The 26,262-nt window shown below is 45.9% G+C and overlaps 1 protein-coding gene across 1 annotated transcript in view; it reads right to left on the minus strand.

The window, feature by feature from the left end:
- CTNNA2 (catenin alpha 2) overlaps window positions 1–26,262 on the minus strand; it is a 407,233-nt gene that overhangs the window by 339,496 nt on the left and 41,475 nt on the right. Inside the window, exon 5 of the mRNA XM_039383431.1 lies at window positions 6,019–6,222. Within this exon, the coding sequence (XP_039239365.1) occupies window positions 6,019–6,222 (204 nt within the window). The remainder of the gene's footprint in view (window positions 1–6,018; window positions 6,223–26,262) is intronic.

Genomic DNA, 26,262 nt, shown 5'->3' on the forward strand with positions numbered 1-26,262 from the left:
GACAGTATCTTGAGAGTTTATAGATTTCCAGTTGCTGTCATGTTTTTCACTCTCCAATCAAGCACAATAACCAGCTGTCTGTTAAGGACATTTCATTTTCATGTTTTTCCTCTGAGCTATTCCAATATTTTACTGATATATTTGCGAGGAGAAGCTGCCAGCAGGCTTATGCTCTCTCATTCCTTATTCTGGTGTTCTGTATTTTCAAAAAAATGTCATTTTCTTCTCCGTAGGAAACAGGAATTAGAGCCTATAGAAACTCAGCTAGAGTGAGCAGACATCAGGAATAAGTAGTAACTTTAGAGAATAAGATTCCAAAGAGTAAACACTGAGCAATGTTATTCCTGTAGTAAAGCAGGGTCATCCTTGAGCACATTGCACAGGATTGCATCCAGACAGTCCTTGGATATCTCCAGTGAGGGAGACTCCACAACCTCTCTGGGCAACCCGTTCCAGTGCATCTAAATATTAAATCATCAGGAGTAATACAAAGACTCCACAAAGGATTGTTCATTCCACTCAGATAAATAGAAATAGTCTCTGTCCCAAAAGCCAATTACGACAAAAACAAACCCCAAGCTCCTCTGAAATGCTGGCAGTGACTGGGAGCAGGAGCACTGGATGAGAGGGAAAGGAAGGCAGGAGAATGCAGGTTGGCTTAGAAATAAGCCCGAGGGGTTTAGAAGACAATCTCATATTTGAACCAGCTGCGAAATGCCTTTTCAAATGCAGATTTGAATTAATGCCAAGCAAGTATGGGAGTGGATACAGAGGTCTTTAACACTCACAGCTTACTCACTTGTCAACTGCTTTCCAAATTTCTCATTGACACATCCCAGCAACCCAAAATTCAGTCTGTCTTTGCTTGGCACTGAATCTGATGATGTCAGAAGGAAATTCAAAGCATCCTTTTTTAAGTCTATTTTTCTGGAGATATAATTTCCTTTCTTTCTTATCTTGATCAAACATCAACACAAGAGCACCCCGAGTCTTCCTAGAAAGGGTGCCCAGTCCTGGGTTCTGAGTTTGGTAGAGTATTTCTAACCCAGGAGTCTGGGTTTAGGAGTTGGAAATCCCAGGTTTCTGGTATTTTTGCTCCCTGACAGCCTGCAATACAAATCAGGAAGGATCCAGGAGAGCAAACCAGCAGGAAACTAGACCCCAATCAGAGCTAACCATCCGTTAAATAATGCTTTCATTTAGACAAATGGAAAACAATTGCAGTAAGAGCTTCTGTGGAGCTGTATTTAGTTCTTCTCTGTAGGATAGAGACTAGAAACGTAATTTTATTTTGAAATAAATGACGGGATTTATCACATATACATAAGAAGCTGAAAAAAATCCTATCAATTTTCTCTGAGAGATTGGGGGAAAAAAAAGTCACAAGATCCAGCAGACTGAGAACCCTCCTGCCCCTGCCTCCCAAAAATACCAGATTTTAAAATTCAGATGAGTTCACCAGAGAAATAATAGATACCATGCTGGGAAAATATTTTGTCAAAGTTACTGATAAGACAAATGAAGCAAATACATATTTCTAGATTTACAAATAATAGTGAAACAGTTTACATCTCATTTCCATAGAAGTTCTTGCAGAGAACTCCCAGGGATCTCCCTTGCAGAGGGTTTATGTATTGTGACGCTCCAGTCAATGCAATATACTATACAAATATATAATTATTCATAGAACTAGTAATGAGCCTATGGACTAATTAAAAAAAACCTTATTTTACAGGTAGGAAACAGGACAAATCAACATTTATCTGAGGAGAAGGAAGGAGGAACCAAAACACGCCTCTCCTTTTATAAGAGTAAATAATACAAAGGTAAAAACACCATTATTTTTACTCATCTAATTTGAATTTTGCCCTACCTTTCTCTTCACAGAATTTCTTGTCATGTTTTTCTTTGGTTGCCAATGTTTTCAAAGTATCTGCCTTTTTTAAAAAACTAATATCCCTCAGCTCATGAAGTTTGTTTCACCAATCTTGTGCCCTCCTCACCAAGAGCTAAGTCAACTGTGGTATCTGTTTAGTCTTCCAAAGTGTAAAAGACTTTTAACTCACTCTTAAAAAACTCTGGATAATACACAGAGAGATTTTACCCTGGCATAGAAGAAACTGTAGTAAGAACATTGTTATCTACTTGTTAGCCTGTGATTGATCCATAAAAAGTAGTTGGACAAACAGGGAAAGTAACACTGGCACATGTGTTAGACTCTCCCTGCCCATGTAGCAGAGCATCTTGATCCACTAAATTTGGGTAAAGAACCTAAAGATAAAACAGTTCACAGGTGCAGGGAATACACCTGGAGATGGGATGGATGTACTTAAAAGCTGCCTGTAAATCTTCCAGTTCCTGATTCATGCCCGCAATACCATCCACTGATGCAAAAGCCAAAGATCAGTGAAGCTTCAAAACCAGCATTTTCATTCTCAGAACGTTCTTTTGCACTTGATATTTTACTCAGTTTTCAAGAAAATTTAATATGAAACAGAACATAAACCACAATCAATTTACAGGATTTGCAGTGCAAATGTCCAGCAGATAAAAGGGTGTACAGAAGCTACTTAACTACCAAAAAATAGAAATGTTCTTGTATAAAGTAAGAAACACCAAATCAAAGAAACAGATGAATAAAAAGAAACTATTTTAAGCTGCAGAAAGACTGAACTAACATTGACTGAACAGCATATTTCCAATACCCCGCACTTCATTGTCTGTATCCTTAAAACACAACCACAAAATATTTACATTGTTCTATGCACATTTGATCAAAACCCATCAGACAAAAAATGATCCATCATTTTCCAGATATCATCAAAGAGAAAAAAAAAACAAAACAAAACAAAATATGAATGTCTGATTACTTTCTTAAAGCAAGAGTAGGATTGTGGTGGTTTAAGGCTACATGGGCAGATGATAAAGATGCTCCTCTTTGGCAAATCAAGCCTTGATCAGACTTAGAACCGTGTCATGTTTGGTGTGTGCCATTCAGCTTTACCCTTTTGAGACTCATCCACGCCTTTAAGCACCTTCCAAGTGAAGCCTTTTGTTATATGGAACATGCTCAGCATTATTGCAAACCCAAGAAAATCTATCCCCAGGTTTCAAGGAAATGGTTTAATACTAAAGCAAATCTGCCACGGATGAAATTCAATCCCTAGATAACAGGAACTGCCTACAAGCCAGGGATCTGATCTATCCTAGTTATGGGGATTTAGTTACCATATCAGAGGAGTTAAGAGATATTTAACTTATCCCCTGCCCATATTAGATCATAACAGTTGCCACCTGAATGGCTCTTCAGGTTCCCCTGGTACTATTGGTCTATCTCCTGTACCTATATACTGAAACCTAAATTTAGGCCTCGATCTGTAAACTGAATCCCATCCCTTCTACCTGCAAAGATCAGTTTGGAAAACAACATTTGATGCAGTATTATTCTCAAATTCTACCATCCCAGATGTGCTAAGATTAGAAGTACTTCATTTTATGTAATTTAAATATATATTCAGTTCTTATAATGTTTACTCAATAGATGTAAAAGTAGCTTAAGATGATTGCATTTCAATATAAAGCAGAAAAACAACAATAAAAAAACCCAGAGATTGTGCAGCTCAGACTAAGAATAAAAAAAAAAAAAAAGGAGAAAGACTATTTCAAAAACCATATGTGGAAACCATAAAACCAGCTGCTCACACCATTATGTGTTTAAGTAAAAACGTTTAAACTGTATTAGCACCCTTCAGTATGGTCCTAAATGCTCACACTTTTTAAATTAAAACTCGTCTCCCTCTGTACATGTGGTCAGAAATAAAATAAGAATGCTTGTGGTCCAAGGACAAATTGCATCATTACCAAAAACCTGTGTACTGAAAAAGAGTAAAATAAGAAGCCACAATTAATCACTACTGAAAGTTTCTTTGAAAGAACTTTAAAGATTGCACCTATCAGTAATAGTTCTAAGGAGCAAGATTCTGTAGGAAGCAATCCAGCACGTTCTCTTCCACCACAGCCTCATCACCTGTTATTTAATGTTCTCTTTATAACTTCTAACCCGTAACACAGCAGCACAAACTTTGCTTTCATTCAAGTTTTCACAAGAACCTGTCAACTATCACTTCACAAAAACTAAAAAGCAAATAATGCTTCTCAGTTCTGCACCATCAAACATCTATTCCTTGAGGTGACTCAATTATATGGAATAATATCTTTAAAAGCAACATTTAAGTTTGAACTGTACAATGAGATGACTAAAGGGCTGAAGTTTGCACTGCTGATACCTCACTGTATCACTCTGCCAACTGTAACAGTACCAATGAAAATAACAACGTTAAAGGCCCATCCTTGAACAGTCTCTTCAGCCTTATATTGATGATTCCACCAAACAGGATCAAAATGTGCCACCTGATACTCTGGGAGCAACCAAAGACAAGAAATAGCAAAGTAGAGGATGTTCAGCTTGATGCCTCTTAGCACACATTTTCATTTTAAAACAGGTTGTTGACGTTGCTCCAGACTTTCTCCCACATCCTCCAGAGGGCACAGCAATAGTACTTACGGCTTTTAACACACAGTGTTGGGTGGAGAGAATTTTCTGGGATAAATTATGCACAACAAAGGTTATGCACTGCCAGGTAACACCATGTTGAACAATTTAACACCTCTGGAAACTCTACACAGAGAGTTGTATTTGAGACTGTGAGAACAGCACTAGAGCTACACTCACTACTTTCATAGTAAATGAGTATTTCCCAGTTCCAACAGCAAGTGAAAACCTTCTGTGGTTTAATTCATGTAATAGACAACCTCTTATGAGTATCTACAGGTCACATCCTAAATATCAAACACAATGTTGAAAATTAACTGTATTCACCTTCAATAAGAAAATAATTCTTAGGCCATTTCTCAGTCACACTGCTTACCATTATTTTCATCAGAAAAAGCATCCTGCCTCCAAAGAAATGCTTGTTGACTACTTATTACATAAGAAGGAACTTAATGTAAAACTCATGAGGAGCATAGAGTTCCTTCTTAGATAAAAAACCATTCCCATGAGCTTCTGCTTGTACCAAACAATTTGCAATATATTAAATAGTTCAATAATTCAAATAACATTACCATTAAAAGGTGAAATGGTTCAAAGAGAATTACCATTAAAAAGTTACATAATTAAAATATTAATTGATATGATTTGTATTTTTTGTAAATTTGAATTATAATTTAAATATAATTATATATAATTTTAATTACATTTAAAATACATATATACTAATATTGTATATAATTCTAATTATAACCTAAATATATTATCAATAATTCAATAATTACCATTAAAATATATATGATTCTCATATAAATTTATATTCTAATGTATTATATATTATATATAGTAATATATATTTTATATAATTATACAGTTATATAATTATAATTATATGTAGTATAAATATATATTATATTATACGTAATTCTATTTATATAATTCCATATGTATTTTACATATATAAATATATAATGTTATATATTCTGTATTATATATTTTTATATTCTTTATTATATAATATATTCTACATTATATAATGTACAATTCTAATTATCCATAATTTTAGTTATCTATACAACATAAATATATATTATCTATAACTCAATGACATTTACCGTTATAAATATGCATAATATTCACATAAATTTAAATTGTAATTTAATTGTAATCACATATTATTTTAGTTAGATATAATTATAATTATATTACATGTTTTATATATAAATATAAATTTCTAAGTAAATTTAATTATAAATTATATATATTATATATATATATTATAATATAATTATAAATATAAATATTATATAATTATAAATGTATAAATGTATAAATCCTAAAAATATATAAGTATTTGTAGTGACCATTTATAGATATCCCTTTTATCGTGCCATAAAGACGTATTATTTTGTTAAACATTAGACCAGTAACTTTGGAAGCACTGCCAACGTACTGAGAGCGTGACTTACGTTGTTCATGTACTCGCTGAGCAGGTCCTGCAGCGCCTGGCGCACGGCGTTGCACTCGGCCACGATGCGCTCCCGCCGGTCGTCCCGCGTGCACGACGAGTCGGCCATGAGCGCCGCCCCGCTGATGATGCTCTCCAGCCTCTCCTCCAGGGACGGCCGGAACCGAGCCTCGCTGAAGGTCATCGGGTCCAGAATGATCTTGTTCTAAAAGGCAAAAGGAAATGGGAAATGATGAGCAGACGTGGGTCCTTGGTGTTTTCTAAGTATGTCTTATGTCAACAGAATCACAGAATGTGCTGAGTTGGAAGAGACCCACAAGGATCAATGAGTCCAAGCCTTAGCCCTGCACAGGACCATCCCCAAGAGTCATCCCATGTGCCTGAGAGGATCATGCCAATCCTTGAACTCTGCCAGCCTTGGTGCTGCGACCACTTCCCTGGAGAGCCTGTTCAGTGCCCAGTCAGCCTCTGGGGGAAGAACCTCTTTCTAATACCAAACCAAAGCCTTCCCTTACAGAACTGGAGGCCATTTCCTCAGCTCCTGTCACTGCTCAGCCCAGGGAAAAGAGTAGTGCCTGCCCCTCCTCTTCCCCTCAGGAGGAAGCTGGAACTGCAAGGAGGTGTCCCCTGAGTCTCCTCTTCTCCAGGCTGAACAGACCAAGTGCCCTGGGCCACTTCTCCTACGGCTTCCCCTCAAGGCCCTTCACCACCCTCATTGCCCTCCTTTGAACGCTTTATATTTATCATAGAATATCAGGTTGGAAGGGATCTCAAAGATCATCCGGTCCAACATTTCTTGGCAAAACTAACTACCAAGTTTCTGAAAAAAATAAATATTACAGAAACATCTAGTAGCTCTAAATCCAAACAGATAAATAAAATTAAAACCAATTGTATATATATAAATAATTCACAACCTTGTTGCCCAGAAATGCTGTGGCTGCCCCATCCCTGGATGTGTCCAAGGCCAGATTGGATGGAGCTCTGAGCAATCTGGTCTACTGGAAGGTGTCCTTGCCAATGGCAGAGGGTTGGAATGAGATGGTCTTTACAGTCCCTTCCAACTCAAACCATTTCATGACTATAAATTAATATTATTCTTCCCTGAATCCTCTGAAAATTTCTTGGCTATTCATGAAATTCACAGGAAAGGTGTAAGTTATTTATACCTGAAGAGAAAGTGGGATATTCTCTGTTAACTAATTCCTTCATTTTGATTATTTTTATTAGCAGACTACACTACTAGATCATCTCAGTGTTATGTGAATTTAAAAAATTGAGGAACCTAACACTGCAAGAAAACCATTATTAGATAATCACATTTAGACAAAAATATGAAATATCTCTGATTTCCATTCTGTAGAGTATCTTTTAAAAGCCTTCTTTGTTTTTAAATCAGGAAAAAAGTGCTACATAAAGACAGTCTAAAAATATCTAATTTGTCTAACAGGCTACTGGTTAGCAAAATATCTTTATTCCACTAGAAAAAGAATTGATTTTCAAAGACTGTTTTCTAATGAAGAAAGTTTAATTCTTAAATTATGATCACTGCTAAGCACTTGTGTACTTTATCTATCAGACTGATTACCAAATATCAAATAGGGTTAAAACACATTGATTCTACTCCCATCATTAAAATCTTATGTAATGTTATGAGTTCTGAGTCACTGCTGGATTATATTCTGACCTGCTTTTCTCCCTTTGGAGTTCAAGGTAAGAAATACAAAAGCAATAATTACCTGCTCCCACTTATGGGCACATTTACAACACCTTGTAATTCTAAATAACCTTTTGCTGCAATCATGCAAAGAAGTCTCCTAATTGTATATTGACTAAAAATGCTCTGTAAGCAGTGCACTTCTTATATGAGCTTTGAAAGAAAATAAATCAGGAAACAGGAATGAAAAATATAAAAGCATTCTGATTTCTAATCATCACACCGAAGCACAGAAGGTTTGTGTTAATGATCTGTTTTAATTTTCACAATGTTCTGATAACTTCATGGTTAGTCTATTTTCTTTAATATCCAAGAGCAATCAACAAGTACAACCCAAATGATACAATTAATTTGAAAAAAATGCAACACGGGTTATTAAAATGTAAATCAGAATTTAGGGACATGATATATAACCAACACGTGCCTTAAGTGTTGAAAACTTTTACTTATCAGAACATGTTGAAATGGATTTATTCTAAGCTAAAAACTGATTCCAAGTGAATGTCTTCTTTATTTCAACAGAGCAAGTGTTTTACAAAACATCTTATTCCTCAATAAAACTTCCAACTCACACACAGACTTCTGTTACTATACAGAGAAAGGATCAAGCCCTGAGAAATCTATAACTTCACTGAATGTGCAGCAGGTAAATGGCAATAAACGCAAGGATGGCAGGAAATTTATGAAAATTCATTATTTAATAAAAGGACAAATAGAAGAATTTTAATCAGATAACATATTGTTCCAGCTCCAGGAACTGCTGACTTAGCAGAAACAAACGCAGCATGACCCGGAATGTGAAATAATGTCTCACATGTGTCTTCTGGGGTGTGTTTCTCAGCAATAAGCAGAACAGTTTTACAAGCACCTAAATTAGAAATGACTTCTCCAAGAGTCAGCTCTATGCATATTTATGTAGCTGGGCTCTTAAGTCAAATGCTAATACTTGGGATTTTCAGAAATCAACTATATAAATTCATCTTCACAACTGCACATTGAATTCAGTAGCAGCAAGAGTGCAATTGCGTCAAATGAACTATATATGCAATTTATGCCAATAGTAAAAGAAAAATTGAAAAAATTAGCTGTGTGTTTCAGATTCCCAACTAATCCTTCCAGAAATGCCTCCCTTTTCTTCCTCGTCCTCACAGCCATAGGTGTAAGGTGTTCTCTCTACACAGAACATTTCAAACGGCAGATCTTACACCTCTCAGCAAGTCATAAATCACATTTTTCTTCTTACATGCTTTGGAATACTCTGCAATCAGTCTCCCGTGAGACCCAAGGACCTATCAAAAATAAATTCCTGGAATATGCAAATATGTATATTTATCTGCATGTGTATCTGCATATGCAAATTCTGGGACAGGCACCTGGGGAAGAATAACCCCAGGTACCAGTAGAGGTTGGGGGTGGCCTGTTGGAAAGCAGGAGAGGGAGGAAGTGGAGAAGGACCTGAGGGTCCTGGTGGACAACAAGCCATCCCTGAGCCAGTGGCATGTCCTGGGGGCCAAGAAGGCCAATGATGTCCTGGGATGCATTAGGAGGAGCATTGCCAGCAGGTCAGGGAGGGGATCCTGCCCCTCTGCTCAGCACTGCTGAGGCACATCTGGAGTGCTGGGTCCAGTTCTGGGCTCCTCAGTACCAGAGGGACATGGAGCTCCTGGAGCGGGTCCAGAGGAGGCTACAAAGAAGATGAAGGGATTGGAGCATCTCTTACAAGGAAAGGCTGAGGGAGCTGGGGCTGTTCAGCCTCCAGAGGAGACACTGAGAGGGGATCTCCCCCACATCTGTCAGTGTCCACAGGGAGGGGGCAGAACATGGACCAGGCTCTGCTCGGGGGGGCCCAGCAGTGGGACAAGAGGAACGGGAAGGAACTGATGCTCAGGAAGTTCCACCTGAACATGAAGAAGAATTTTCTTACTGTGCACATGGCTGACCTTCATTGCTGACTTGGGATGAACTTGCTGTCCAGCAGGAGCATTAGATGCTTATTTTTGCCCCACTGTTTTATTAACCCAAACAGAGAATCACAGAATGGTTTGGGTGGGAAGACACCTTCAAGACCATCTTCTTCTGCCTCCCTGCCATGGGCAGGAACACCTTCCACTAGACCAGGTTGCTCCAAGCCCCATCCAACCCAGCCTTGAACACTTCCAGGGATGGGGCAGTCTGTGCCAGGGCCTCACCACCCTCAGAGGGAAGAATTTCTTCCCAATATCCCATCTAATCCTGTCTTCTGGCAGTTTGAAGCCATTCCCCCTTGTCCTGTGCCTCCAGGCCCTTGTCCAAAGTCCTTCTCCATCCTTCTTTTAGTCCCTTTTTAGGTATAGGAAGGTTGCTATAAGGTCTCCTCAGAGCCCAGAAGTAATTTTTAGCCCTCTTTTAATTCACTTTTATATAACAAGAAACACTTCTGGGAAAGAAAACCCCTAGAGATTTTAAGGAAAGAAACAGAACAACTGTGTTCAGCTTAAAATACAATAAATAATGATGTAGATACTTTCTGACGGGTGGTTATAAATAAATTATATTCTAGATGTTATTTTTAAAGTCTTTCTCAAATATCTCAAAGGGGAAACAGCTATTTTGAGGGGAAAAAAAAAGACTGGGAATGAGACCCTTCTACATCACAGCTCTCAACATGCAGTTACCAAAGAGACACTCTATTTTGCTTACAAAAGGTGTTACTCCTTTTTAAAAACTTGGTATTAAAATCCAATTTCAGACTAAGTTATTGACACCTACACAGGTCTTACATATAAATTAACAAGGAAACAACAACTTATTGGAATGAAGAAAAAAAAATAGTTGGCAGTAAATCTGGCTCAATAAATTCCTTCAGAAGTCTGAAGTACCCGTCACATCTTGATAGCCAGTTAATGAACGATGCCTGTAAATGAACTGGAACATTTTACATTTCTAATTAGTTAACTAACATTAGAGCCATAAATCAACCACTGACACTATAATTCAGCCCTTTTAATTAAGTGTTTCAAGTTTCTTTACAAATGTAGACAGATTAGTGTAAACGTACATCATCTTTGGCTTCAGATGCTGAAACGAAGTCCAAGAAAATTAATTTTAATACAATTGAAATTTGTTTGGAAACTGCTAAACTCACGATAAAATCTTGTTTAACTTTATTATTGTTAACTATTTTCTCTCCAACTCTTCTTTCTTCTTTAAATTATACAAAGTGTGCTTAAAGTGTAGTTGCAACATTTTAATAAATAATAAAGATTTTCAGAAAATAGACCTCGTCATACTAGTTAGTATTATAAGCCATCTTTCTCTTGTTCAGAAAGGAATAAACTATCTCAAACACTAATAAACTATAGAAAAACACTTCTGAAATTTAAAATATCAGATAAATTATTTATAGTTCAGATAACAATACTGAAAAAAGCCCCATATCCTACAGCAGTGCACTGTACAATCAGAGAGCACATAATAATTGAAACTTTGTGACATTTATTGGGATTAGAATCTCATTTTCAACCATATTAAAAAAAAAAACAATGTTTTTATTAGAAATATAAAGTAAAAAAACCCAAAACATTAAATTAATGTTATAAAACAACTTTACAACTCCAAAAGAACTAGAATTACTGTATCATTGCCTGCATTTTCCAACTGAATTGCTTCATTATCATGTGCATTGCCTTATTGCTCATGAAAACTCTGCTCATCTACAGGTTTCTGTACATAGAAAGTCTTATGGAAATTTCAGCAGCTTCTTCAGAACCTCTGCCTCGTTTACTTGTTAAACACAAAAGTAAATGGTAACAATCTGGGGGGGCTGGAAAGCCAACATAAAATGTGTTCAAATATATTCCTAAATCAATGGATAAAGTCATAAACTCTGATGGTGCTCAGCATTTTGGCAAGCATGAGAAAACTCACATGGAAAGTATTTTTTTTTTCTTTTTCAAAATAGTAAACAGAATTAACAAAACCACAGCACGTCAGAGCTGGTAACACAGAGTTTCTAAAATTAAATTCTTGCTCTGGTATCGCTCACAATAAATATTGTGACAAAAAAGAGTTTTGGAGGAAAATAAAAACAAACACCAATAAGCTGGTCTGCAGAGTTTTCCTGTTTGGACAGTGAGTGTATGTGTGCAAGGTCAGATTTTTACCTTCAACAGATTCTTTTTAGAATTCTCCACTCAATTCCCTTCTATACAACTCCTGATTGAGAGAACCAGGAATTCAATTTTCCTTGCACTTCCTTCATTTTTCTATCACGTAAAAGGCTGATGAAAGTAAAAATAGCTTGTGTTGGGCCCTTTATACAATTCAGTGTCCTCTGTTCTTAAAAACACACAACCTCCCTCCCAAAACCAGAAGCTATTTCCTCTTGTAATAGAGTCAAAGTGAATTTTCAAAGAAACTACCAAATCATGCAACAGAATTTCAATATCAGCTTGTTCTGTTTAACAGGAAACATCCTTCTTATTTGAAAAAGGCAACATTTTAAGAGTATTGAGCTGGGAAAAAAAAAAAAGAAAACCAATGCGCACACTTCTGTATAACTTCTGCATAACTTCTGCATAACACAGTACTACAAAAATGATATCTAAGACAATCAAAGTAAACCCAAATTATGCATTATGTACCATGGTAAGCAGCACGGAACACTAAGAGAGACACATAACTGGAATTTAGGGCTTTGTGGCTCCTTTATTAATTCTTGTATTAATCTTATATTAAAAGGTCAGATCAGATGACCCTTGAGGTCTTTTCAATCTGGTATTCACTGATTCTATAAAGCTGTTGTGGGACTCTGGATACATGTTAAATGCTACCTTCTTTCCTCTATTTCTCTTTTTACACTTTTTTAATTCACATATTTAGAACGCAAAACCTTCAGGGCAGAGACCATTTCCTAACGTGGTTCTTAATGATTTAAAATCATAGACTCGTTTAGGTTAAAAAAGATCTCTAGAATCATCAACCCACCAGCACCACCGTGTTCACCACTAAATCATGTCCTCAAGTGCCATATCCACAGGTTTTTTAACACTTCCAGACATAGTGACTACACTACTGCTCTCAGCACAAGGAAAAGTCAGTTTTTAAGGTAAATGCCATGGAAAAGTGAACAATATATCCAAAGAAGGACTCAAAACAGCAGTGACTATGCCACTGAAAAATCAGATTGACAGATATTTTAGATAAATAAATTCACAACCACAAGTATGAAAAACTGCATTTCTGTAAAAAGCAGCACCGGATGCACTGAAGAACCCAGTCTTTCTGAGTAACTTGGGAGACAAGTATAAAAAAGAGTGTTTGACGTATTTCTTTGTCAGAAGCGCTGCATTACTGCGAAAACAAATGCCATGGGTTCGCAGGTTTGGTTTATGTACATTTGTCCGTGTCTCCCACCTTGCTAACAAGGCTGTTTAGCTCTGTTTTAGCAATAAATCAACCGTTTCTCCCTGTCAAGATGCAGTGTTACACAGACACACCATACAGCTGTAATTCAACAAAATAAGAGTGTGACAGTGTTGCACTGCAGCTTCCAATGAGCCACTCTGGGGTGTTAAATGAACAGATATAATTCAGAGGGTGCTCTAAATGAGTTGGAGAGGGTCTGGAATGACAGGATGGGGGGAATGGCTGCATACTGAAAGAGGGCAGGGTTAGATGGGGTATTAGGAAGAAATTCTTCCCTGCGAGGGTAGTGAGGCCCTGGCACAGGTTGCCCAGAGAAGCTGTGGCTGCCCCATCCCTAGAAGTGTCCAAGGCCAGTGTCCAGCGTCCAGACAGTGGTTAGAGTAACCTGCGATAGCGGAAGGTGTCCCTGTTCATGGCAGGGGATGGGACTGGATGGTCTTTATATCCCTTCCAATCCAAACCATTTTGTGAATCCACGATCTTTTCTTCTGGGACATCGAGATGGCAAAATTTACAGGACCTCAACAGGGCTCACGCTCAGGTATAAGTGTATAACGAAGAGCAGAAGCAAGAGCCCCGACCTTGACAGTACCCTCTTCAAACTGTTCTCCAGATGAAGGGTATTGAGGGGAAGTCATATGAGGAGGCTGAGGGCACACGGTTGTTAAGTATGGAAAAGATGAGACTGAAGGGAGACCTAATTCCCTAGATAACTTACAGATACTTAGGCGGAACTTTCTGAAGTGCTTTCCTTTGTCTGGATGTTGTTTTAAAATTTTCTTCATACCGTAGACTTGCCTTAAGGTTCTATAGTTAGAATATAGAAGTTGGCTACTCAATGGCTGGAGAATTTGGTTGTTTCTCCCACGCAACACCTAGACAGAATGAAACACCTGCGCCTGCCTGAACACAGGGACTGAAGGGACAGGGGGCACGGCCACACAGACGGCACCTCTCCTCTGGCACTCTCCCACCTCCCCAGGGGCCCTGACAGAATTGGGGGTAAGGGGGGTCTTGCAAGGGGAACCCAACGAGAATGAGGACAGTGGGTCACCTCGCATGGAGGTGTCGCTCAGGGGAAGTCGGCCACACTCTGCGTCAAAACTGCTCAGGAAGGAGAAACCACGCGGGTCATTGTCACAGGAGGCCCCTTCTGAGGCAAAGCCGTTCTTTATTGCTGCACACGGGGTGTCCCATCCAACCAGGGCTACCCGGAATGCAGTTTTACATTAGATTCTTCCATTTTGCTCTGGCCTTCAGGGGCAACACGGGTTGACCTATCCCTGCTTAACACACACGTTTTACTATGTTGCAAACAGCTCAAATTCTGGGCCAGAACCACCCCCTGCTTCATTCTTGATCTAAAGGAGCCCCGACTTGGTGTTGCTACAGTCTCCTTCGGGGAAATCCACCCCCACAGCTCCTCCTCACTCCTGGGCAATGTCTCTTTGCAACCAAGGTCCCCTCACAGTGCCAAGCAGCAACAGAGATCCTGCCACGGAGAGGACCCATCCCACCACCAGGATATTCACCACCAAGCACCCAGAGGTGTCCCAAAGGCTCCAGCAGCACCCCCACAAGCCCAGAGGTCAGCCCCGAGGGAACTGATCCCATTGCACAGCAGGGGATCCAAAGGAGCAAAGCGTCCAAGGGCCATGTCCCCCACCGTTACATTTGACAAGGGATGGGGGGCTTCTGCCCGCGATGGGAAGGGAGCCCCTGGGGGCCCATTCCCTGCCGCTGGGGCTGCACTTGGCGGCTGTCGGGGCTCTGGTTGCCCACTGGCAGTGGCTGAGACGGGGTGGGCACAAAGGGCGGGGCTGGCCTGGCTGTGATGCCTCTGGTGTCTGTGACGTCACATGGGGCGTGTCACAATGGAGGCAAGTATAAAAGGCCACCACAGGTAACGCTGCCCCAGTCCAGTCTGGGCAGAGGCAGGGAGTGGGCACCCCCTACTCTCTCTCCCCTGCACGCTATGACTCGGGCAATGGTCCTTGCTTTGCTTCTGCAGAGCCTCATCCACTATCCGCTGCCGATGGGCGACGGATTGGACGAGGTGACGCGGGAGCGCATGGAGCTGCGCACGCACCATCTCCAGAGGGAGATGACTCGGATGCAGCAGGAGCTGGAGCAGGGCCCCATGGAGCGCGCTCTGCGTGCCGGGAGAGCCCTGCTCTGGGCTGCCCTCCAGCAGTGGCACTTCTCGGCTCCTGCTGCAGCCCTGGGCCTGCTCTTGACTCTCTGGTTCAGCCGCAGAATAGCAGCCATGAACCAGAGAGCAGCGGCCAGGAGAGCCCTCGAAGAGGCGAGGAGGAGGGCATCCGTCCAGACCATGCTCACCCTCAGGAAGAGATACAAAGAGGTGAAGGAAATCTGGGCATTCGCCAAGGAAATGAAGAAGAAGGTGACAAGGGCGATGCAAACGAGGAAGAGGAAGAAGAGCATGGTCTGGACTGGAGGGCCTCTCAGGGTGGACCAGGAGGGACTTCCAGCAGCAGCTGCTGGAACCCTTGCAGCACACGAGCTGCAGCCTGGAGAAGAAGCACCCTGAAAACCTTCACCGAGGCCGGGACAACCTTCACCCAGGCCCTGACAACCTTCACCCAGGCCCTGACAACCTTCACCTAGGGCCTAACAACCTTCACCCAGGCCCTGACAACCTTCACCTAGGGCCTAACAACCTTCACCCAGGCCTAGCAACCTTCACCCAGGCCCTGACAACCTTCACCCAGGCCCTGACAACCTTCACCTAGAGCCTAACAACCTTCACCCAGGCCCTGACAGCCTTCACCTAGGGCCTACAACCTTCACCCAGGCCCTGACAACCTTCACCTAGGGCCTAACAACCTTCACCCAGGCCCTGACAACCTTCACCTAGGGCCTAACAACCTTCACCCACAACCTTCACCCAGGCCCTGACAACCTTCACCCAGGCCCTGACAACCTTAACCTGGGGCCTCACAACCTTCATTCAGGCCCTGACAACCTTCACTCAGGCCCTGACAACCTTCAACCAGGCCCTGACATAGCTTCCACCTATGGCCTGACAGACAGTCCCTATATTAACAGCAGTTCATTTAGATGTAGCTAAGATGTAGCTAGCATGTTTGCCCCGACAAGTAGAGAAGTAGGAATTAGGCAGTGCCCCAACAACTGTGTTGGTAGTTAATATGTAGTTCCCCGAGAATTCTATGAGTAGTTACACGTAGTTAGTGCGTAGATCCCCCCAAAATTGATAACGACATAATATGTTGTTAGTGCATTGATCCACCAAAATATTTAAATAGTTAAGATATGGTAGCCCCACGGACATGTAAGTAGTTAACATGTAGTTAGTTCATTTATACCCTTCAGATAGAGAAGTAGTTAACATGTAGTCAATTTATCCTCCTCAAATATTTAATTAGTTAACATATAGTTAGTGCATTTCTCCCCAACAAATCCATAAGCACTCACAGTCCGGGACAGGCCATGGGTCCAGCCGCCATTTTGGGGCAGGCCGTGCCTTCGGCCGCCGCCATTTGGCTGTGGCCCAGAGACTGACAAAGGCTCCCAGGGCAGGGGGGGGAGCAGTGGCCCTCCCACCTACCCACAGCTCACCCTGTCTCCCCTCTGCTTCCCACCTGGCTTCTTTGGAGCCAATCAACTGGTTGATTGAACCTGTTGTTTCAATAAAAAAGATTGTTCCCAATCTGGATTGTCCAAGTTCTCATTGGACTCAACCAGACCTGCAGTGCTGAATTGGTTCTAATCTGAAATTCAACCTACTTGCACCCAGCCCACCTGATCTCGGAGGACCAGCTGACACTCAAGGGGGTCTCTTTTCTGCTCAATTCCAACACCTTTCATGCATTAGACATCCTCTATGCTCCCCAGGGATCTGGTGCCACCTCACTGGCCGCCTGGGCACTGGGCTCTGCTACACTCTTGTATGCAAAGGCACAGATTACTGGTTTGGAGCTCATGCGTGGCCAAAGCTTGGGGGAGGATTCCTGAAAGAACAACCATGTTGGCTTCTTTTCTGGACACTTCTCTCAGTGTCTGCCAAAGGCCGTTGTTGGAAAGGGAAACAAGGAATTGTTGAGGTGCGCCTGCCGGAACACAGGGACTGAAGGGACAGGGGGCACGGCCACACAGACGGCACCTCTCCTCTGGCACTCTCCCACCTCCCCAGGGGCCCTGACAGAATTGGGGGTAAGGGGGGTCTTGCAAGGGGAACCCAACGAGAATGAGGACAGTGGGTCACCTCGCATGGAGGTGTCGCTCAGGGGAAGTCGGCCACACTCTGCGTCAAAACTGCTCAGGAAGGAGTCATTGTCACAGGAGGCCCCTTCTGAGGCAAAGCCGTTCTTTATTGCTGCACACGGGGTGTCCCATCCAACCAGGGCTACCCGGAATGCAGTTTTACATTAGATTCTTCCATTTTGCTCTGGCCTTCAGGGGCAACACGGGTTGACCTATCCCTGCTTAACACACACGTTTTACTATGTTGCAAACAGCTCAAATTCTGGGCCAGAACCACCCCCTGCTTCATTCTTGATCTAAAGGAGCCCCGACTTGGTGTTGCTACAGTCTCCTTCGGGGAAATCCACCCCCACAGCTCCTCCTCACTCCTGGGCAATGTCTCTTTGCAACCAAGGTCCCCTCACAGTGCCAAGCAGCAACAGAGATCCTGCCACGGAGAGGACCCATCCCACCACCAGGATATTCACCACCAAGCACCCAGAGGTGTCCCAAAGGCTCCAGCAGCACCCCCACAAGCCCAGAGGTCAGCCCTGAGGGAACTGATCCCATTGCACAGCAGGGGATCCAAAGGAGCAAAGCGTCCAAGGGCCATGTCCCCCACCGTTACATTTGACAAGGGATGGGGGGCTTCTGCCCGCGATGGGAAGGGAGCCCCTGGGGGCCCATTCCCTGCCGCTGGGGCTGCACTTGGCGGCTGTCGGGGCTCTGGTTGCCCACTGGCAGTGGCTGAGACGGGGTGGGCACAAAGGGCGGGGCTGGCCTGGCTGTGATGCCTCTGGTGTCTGTGACGTCACATGGGGCGTGTCACAATGGAGGCAAGTATAAAAGGCCACCACAGGTAACGCTGCCCCAGTCCAGTCTGGGCAGAGGCAGGGAGTGGGCACCCCCTACTCTCTCTCCCCTGCACGCTATGACTCGGGCAATGGTCCTTGCTTTGCTTCTGCAGAGCCTCATCCACTATCCGCTGCCGATGGGCGACGGATTGGACGAGGTGACGCGGGAGCGCATGGAGCTGCGCACGCACCATCTCCAGAGGGAGATGACTCGGATGCAGCAGGAGCTGGAGCAGGGCCCCATGGAGCGCGCTCTGCGTGCCGGGAGAGCCCTGCTCTGGGCTGCCCTCCAGCAGTGGCACTTCTCGGCTCCTGCTGCAGCCCTGGGCCTGCTCTTGACTCTCTGGTTCAGCCGCAGAATAGCAGCCATGAACCAGAGAGCAGCGGCCAGGAGAGCCCTCGAAGAGGCGAGGAGGAGGAGGGGGGCATCCGTCCAGACCATGCTCACCCTCAGGAAGAGATACAAAGAGGTGAAGGAAATCTGGGCATTCGCCAAGGAAATGAAGAAGAAGGTGACAAGGGCGATGCAAACGAGGAAGAGGAAGAAGAGCATGGTCTGGACTGGAGGGCCTCTCAGGGTGGACCAGGAGGGACTTCCAGCAGCAGCTGCTGGAACCCTTGCAGCACACGAGCTGCAGCCTGGAGAAGAAGCACCCTGAAAACCTTCACCGAGGCCGGGACAACCTTCACCCAGGCCCTGACAACCTTCACCCAGGCCCTGACAACCTTCAACTAGGGCCTAACAACCTTCACCCAGGCCCTGACAACCTTCACCTAGGGCCTAACAACCTTCACCCAGGCCCTGACAACCTTCACCTAGGGCCTAACAACCTTCACCCAGGCCCCGACAACCTTCACCCAGGCCCTGACAACCTTCACCCAGGCCCTGACAACCTTCACCTAGAGCCTAACAACCTTCACCCAGGCCCTGACAACCTTCACCCTGGCCCTGACAACCTTCACCTAGAGCCTAACAACCTTCACCCAGGCCCCGACAACCTTCACCTAGGGCCTCACAACCTTCACCCAGGCCCTGACAACCTTCAACTAGGGCCTAACAACCTTTACCCAGGCCCTGACAACCTTCAACTAGGGCCTAACAACCTTCACCCAGGCCCTGACAACCTTCACCCAGGCCCTGACAACCTTAACCTGGGGCCTCACAACCTTCATTCAGGCCCTGACAACCTTCACTCAGGCCCTGACAACCTTCAACCAGGCCCTGACATAGCTTCCACCTATGGCCTGACAGACAGTCCCTATATTAACAGCAGTTCGTTTAGATGTAGCTAAGATGTAGCTAGCATGTTTGCCCCGACAAGTAGAGAAGTAGGAATTAGGCAGTGCCCCAACAACTGTGTTGGTAGTTAATATGTAGTTCCCCAAGAATTCTATGAGTAGTTACACGTAGTTAGTGCGTAGATCCCCCCAAAATTGATAACGACATAATATGTTGTTAGTGCATTGATCCACCAAAATATTTAAATAGTTAAGATATGGTAGCCCCACGGACATGTAAGTAGTTAACATGTAGTTAGTTCATTTATACCCTTCAGATAGAGAAGTAGTTAACATGTAGTCAATTTATCCTCCTCAAATATTTAATTAGTTAACATATAGTTAGTGCATTTCTCCCCAACAAATCCATAAGCACTCACAGTCCGGGACAGGCCATGGGTCCAGCCGCCATTTTGGGGCAGGCCGTGCCTTCGGCCGCCGCCATTTGGCTGTGGCCCAGAGACTGACAAAGGCTCCCAGGGCAGGGGGGGGAGCAGTGGCCCTCCCACCTACCCACAGCTCACCCTGTCTCCCCTCTGCTTCCCACCTGGCTTCTTTGGAGCCAATCAACTGGTTGATTGAACCTGTTGTTTCAATAAAAAAGATTGTTCCCAATCTGGATTGTCCAAGTTCTCATTGGACTCAACCAGACCTGCAGTGCTGAATTGGTTCTAATCTGAAATTCAACCTACTTGCACCCAGCCCACCTGATCTCGGAGGACCAGTTGACACTCAAGGGGGTCTCTTTTCTGCTCAATTCCAACACCTTTCATGCATTAGACATCCTCTATGCTCCCCAGGGATCTGGTGCCACCTCACTGGCCGCCTGGGCACTGGGCTCTGCTACACTCTTGTATGCAAAGGCACAGATTACTGGTTTGGAGCTCATGCGTGGCCAAAGCTTGGGGGAGGATTCCTGAAAGAACAACCATGTTGGCTTCTTTTCTGGACACTTCTCTCAGCGTCTGCCAAAGGCCGTTGTTGGAAAGGGAAACAAGGAATTGTTGAGGTGCGCCTGCCGGAACACAGGGACTGAAGGGACAGGGGGCACGGCCACACAGACGGCACCTCTCCTCTGGCACTCTCCCACCTCCCCAGGGGCCCTGACAGAATTGGGGGTAAGGGGGGGTCTTGCAAGGGGAACCCAATGAGAATGAGGACAGTGGGTCACCTCGCATGGAGGTGTCGCTCAGGGGAAGTCGGCCACACTCTGCGTCAAAACTGCTCAGGAAGGAGTCATTGTCACAGGAGGCCCCGTCTGAGGCAAAGCCGTTCTTTATTGCTGCACACGGGGTGTCCCATCCAACCAGGGCTACCCGGAATGCAGTTTTACGTTAGATTCTTCCATTTTGCTCTGGCCTTCAGGGGCAACACGGGTTGACCTATCCCTGCTTAACACACACGTTTTACTATGTTGCAAACAGCTCAAATTCTGGGCCAGAACCACCCCCTGCTTCATTCTTGATCTAAAGGAGCCCCGACTTGGTGTTGCTACAGTCTCCTTCGGGGAAATCCACCCCCACAGCTCCTCCTCACTCCTGGGCAATGTCTCTTTGCAACCAAGGTCCCCTCACAGTGCCAAGCAGCAACAGAGATCCTGCCACGGAGAGGACCCATCCCACCACCAGGATATTCACCACCAAGCACCCAGAGGTGTCCCAAAGGCTCCAGCAGCACCCCCACAAGCCCAGAGGTCAGCCCCGAGGGAACTGATCCCGTTGCACAGCAGGGGATCCAAAGGAGCAAAGCGTCCAAGGGCCATGTCCCCCACCGTTACATTTGACAAGGGATGGGGGGCTTCTGCCCGCGATGGGAAGGGAGCCCCTGGGGGCCCATTCCCTGCCGCTGGGGCTGCACTTGGCGGCTGTCGGGGCTCTGGTTGCCCACTGGCAGTGGCTGAGACGGGGTGGGCACAAAGGGCGGGGCTGGCCTGGCTGTGATGCCTCTGGTGTCTGTGACGTCACATGGGACGTGTCACAATGGAGGCAAGTATAAAAGGCCACCACAGGTAACGCTGCCCCAGTCCAGTCTGGGCAGAGGCAGGGAGTGGGCACCCCCTACTCTCTCTCCCCTGCACGCTATGACTCGGGCAATGGTCCTTGCTTTGCTTCTGCAGAGCCTCATCCACTATCCGCTGCCGATGGGCGACGGATTGGACGAGGTGACGCGGGAGCGCATGGAGCTGCGCACGCACCATCTCCAGAGGGAGATGACTCGGATGCAGCAGGAGCTGGAGCAGGGCCCCCTGGAGCGCGCTCTGCGTGCCGGGAGAGCCCTGCTCTGGGCTGCCCTCCAGCAGTGGCACTTCTCGGCTCCTGCTGCAGCCCTGGGCCTGCTCTTGACTCTCTGGTTCAGCCGCAGAATAGCAGCCATGAACCAGAGAGCAGCGGCCAGGAGAGCCCTCGAAGAGGCGAGGAGGAGGAGGAGGGCATCCGTCCAGACCATGCTCACCCTCAGGAAGAGATACAAAGAGGTGAAGGAAATCTGGGCATTCGCCAAGGAAATGAAGAAGAAGGTGACAAGGCCGATGCAAACAAGGAAGAGGAAGAAGAGCATGGTCTGGACTGGAGGGCCTCTCAGGGTGGACCAGGAGGGACTTCCAGCAGCAGCTGCTGGAACCCTTGCAGCACACGAGCTGCGGCCTGGAGAAGAAGCACCCTGAAAACCTTCACTGAGGCCGGCACAACCCTCACCTAGGGCCTGACAACCTTCACCTAGGGCCTGACAACCTTCACCCAGGCCCTGACAACCTTCACCCAGGCCCTAACAACCTTCACCCAGGCCCTGACAACCTTCACCTAGGGCCTAACAACCTTCACCAAGGGCCTAACAACCTTCACCAAGGGCCTAACAACCTTCACCCAGGCCCTGACAACCTTCACCTAGGCCCTGACAACCTTCACCTAGGCCCTGACAACCTTCACCTAGGGCCTGACAACCTTCACCCAGGCCCTGACAACCTTCACCTAGGGCCTAACAACCTTCACCCAGGCCCCAACAACCTTCACCCAGGCCCTGACAACCTTCACCCAGGCCCTGACATAGCTTCCACCTATGGCCTGACAGACAGTCCCTATATTAACAGTAGTTCATTTAGATGTAGCTAAGATGCAGCTAGCATGTTTGCCCCGACAAGTAGAGAAGTAGGAATTAGGCAGTGCCCCAACAACTGTGTTGGTAGTTAATATGTAGTTCCCCGAGAATTCTATGAGTAGTTACACGTAGTTAGTGCGTAGATCCCCCCAAAATTGATAACGACATAATACGTTGTTAGTGCATTGATCCACCAAAATATTTAAATAGTTAAGATATGGTAGCCCCACGGACATGTAAGTAGTTAACATGTAGTTAGTTCATTTATACCCTTCAGATAGAGAAGTAGTTAACATGTAGTCAATTTATCCTCCTCAAATATTTAATTAGTTAACATATAGTTAGTGCATTTCTCCCCAACAAATCCATAAGCACTCACAGTCCGGGACAGGCCATGGGTCCAGCCGCCATTTTGGGGCAGGCCGTGCCTTCGGCCGCCGCCATTTGGCTGTGGCCCAGAGACTGACAAAGGCTCCCAGGGCAGGGGGGGGAGCAGTGGCCCTCCCACCTACCCACAGCTCACCCTGTCTCCCCTCTGCTTCCCACCTGGCTTCTTTGGAGCCAATCAACTGGTTGATTGAACCTGTTGTTTCAATAAAAAAGATTGTTCCCAATCTGGATTGTCCAAGTTCTCATTGGACTCAACCAGACCTGCAGTGCTGAATTGGTTCTAATCTGAAATTCAACCTACTTGCACCCAGCCCACCTGATCTCGGAGGACCAGTTGACACTCAAGGGGGTCTCTTTTCTGCTCAATTCCAACACCTTTCATGCATTAGACATCCTCTATGCTCCCCAGGGATCTGGTGCCACCTCACTGGCCGCCTGGGCACTGGGCTCTGCTACACTCTTGTATGCAAAGGCACAGATTACTGGTTTGGAGCTCATGCGTGGCCAAAGCTTGGGGGAGGATTCCTGAAAGAACAACCATGTTGGCTTCTTTTCTGGACACTTCTCTCAGTGTCTGCCAAAGGCCGTTGTTGGAAAGGGAAACAAGGAATTGTTGAGGTGCGCCTGCCGGAACACAGGGACTGAAGGGACAGGGGGCACGGCCACACAGACGGCACCTCTCCTCTGGCACTCTCCCACCTCCCCAGGGGCCCTGACAGAATTGGGGGTAAGGGGGGGTCTTGCAAGGGGAACCCAATGAGAATGAGGACAGTGGGTCACCTCGCATGGAGGTGTCGCTCAGGGGAAGTCGGCCACACTCTGCGTCAAAACTGCTCAGGAAGGAGTCATTGTCACAGGAGGCCCCGTCTGAGGCAAAGCCGTTCTTTATTGCTGCACACGGGGTGTCCCATCCAACCAGGGCTACCCGGAATGCAGTTTTACGTTAGATTCTTCCATTTTGCTCTGGCCTTCAGGGGCAACACGGGTTGACCTATCCCTGCTTAACACACACGTTTTACTATGTTGCAAACAGCTCAAATTCTGGGCCAGAACCACCCCCTGCTTCATTCTTGATCTAAAGGAGCCCCGACTTGGTGTTGCTACAGTCTCCTTCGGGGAAATCCACCCCCACAGCTCCTCCTCACTCCTGGGCAATGTCTCTTTGCAACCAAGGTCCCCTCACAGTGCCAAGCAGCAACAGAGATCCTGCCACGGAGAGGACCCATCCCACCACCAGGATATTCACCACCAAGCACCCAGAGGTGTCCCAAAGGCTCCAGCAGCACCCCCACAAGCCCAGAGGTCAGCCCTGAGGGAACTGATCCCGTTGCACAGCAGGGGATCCAAAGGAGCAAAGCGTCCAAGGGCCATGTCCCCCACCGTTACATTTGACAAGGGATGGGGGGCTTCTGCCCGCGATGGGAAGGGAGCCCCTGGGGGCCCATTCCCTGCCGCTGGGGCTGCACTTGGCGGCTGTCGGGGCTCTGGTTGCCCACTGGCAGTGGCTGAGACGGGGTGGGCACAAAGGGCGGGGCTGGCCTGGCTGTGATGCCTCTGGTGTCTGTGACGTCACATGGGGCGTGTCACAATGGAGGCAAGTATAAAAGGCCACCACAGGTAACGCTGCCCCAGTCCAGTCTGGGCAGAGGCAGGGAGTGGGCACCCCCTACTCTCTCTCCCCTGCACGCTATGACTCGGGCAATGGTCCTTGCTTTGCTTCTGCAGAGCCTCATCCACTATCCGCTGCCGATGGGCGACGGATTGGACGAGGTGACGCGGGAGCGCATGGAGCTGCGCACGCACCATCTCCAGAGGGAGATGACTCGGATGCAGCAGGAGCTGGAGCAGGGCCCCCTGGAGCGCGCTCTGCGTGCCGGGAGAGCCCTGCTCTGGGCTGCCCTCCAGCAGTGGCACTTCTCGGCTCCTGCTGCAGCCCTGGGCCTGCTCTTGACTCTCTGGTTCAGCCGCAGAATAGCAGCCATGAACCAGAGAGCAGCGGCCAGGAGAGCCCTCGAAGAGGCGAGGAGGAGGAGGAGGGCATCCGTCCAGACCATGCTCACCCTCAGGAAGAGATACAAAGAGGTGAAGGAAATCTGGGCATTCGCCAAGGAAATGAAGAAGAAGGTGACAAGGCCGATGCAAACAAGGAAGAGGAAGAAGAGCATGGTCTGGACTGGAGGGCCTCTCAGGGTGGACCAGGAGGGACTTCCAGCAGCAGCTGCTGGAACCCTTGCAGCACACGAGCTGCGGCCTGGAGAAGAAGCACCCTGAAAACCTTCACCCGGCACAACCCTCACCTAGGGCCTGACAACCTTCACCTAGGGCCTGACAACCTTCACCCAGGCCCTGACAACCTTCACCCAGGCCCTAACAACCTTCACCCAGGCCCTGACAACCTTCACCTAGGGCCTAACAACCTTCACCAAGGGCCTAACAACCTTCACCAAGGGCCTAACAACCTTCACCCAGGCCCTGACAACCTTCACCTAGGCCCTGACAACCTTCACCTAGGGCCTGACAACCTTCACCCAGGCCCTGACAACCTTCACCTAGGGCCTAACAACCTTCACCCAGGCCCCAACAACCTTCACCCAGGCCCTGACAACCTTCACCCAGGCCCTGACATAGCTTCCACCTATGGCCTGACAGACAGTCCCTATATTAACAGTAGTTCATTTAGATGTAGCTAAGATGCAGCTAGCATGTTTGCCCCGACAAGTAGAGAAGTAGGAATTAGGCAGTGCCCCAACAACTGTGTTGGTAGTTAATATGTAGTTCCCCGAGAATTCTATGAGTAGTTACACGTAGTTAGTGCGTAGATCCCCCCAAAATTGATAACGACATAATACGTTGTTAGTGCATTGATCCACCAAAATATTTAAATAGTTAAGATATGGTAGCCCCACGGACATGTAAGTAGTTAACATGTAGTTAGTTCATTTATACCCTTCAGATAGAGAAGTAGTTAACATGTAGTCAATTTATCCTCCTCAAATATTTAATTAGTTTACATATAGTTAGTGCATTTCTCCCCAACAAATCCATAAGCACTTCCAGTCCGGGACAGGCCATGGGTCCAGCCGCCATTTTGGGGCAGGCCGTGCCTTCGGCCGCCGCCATTTGGCTGTGGCCCAGAGACTGACAAAGGCTCCCAGGGCAGGGGGGGGAGCAGTGGCCCTCCCACCTACCCACAGCTCACCCTGTCTCCCCTCTGCTTCCCACCTGGCTTCTTTGGAGCCAGTCAACTGGTTGATTGAACCTGTTGTTGCAATAAAAAAGATTG

The sequence above is a fragment of the Pipra filicauda genome, unplaced genomic scaffold (assembly GCF_003945595.2).
Source record: "Pipra filicauda isolate LSUMZ 115617 unplaced genomic scaffold, ASM394559v2 scaffold30_size5312502_pilon, whole genome shotgun sequence".
NCBI lineage: Eukaryota > Metazoa > Chordata > Aves > Passeriformes > Pipridae > Pipra > Pipra filicauda.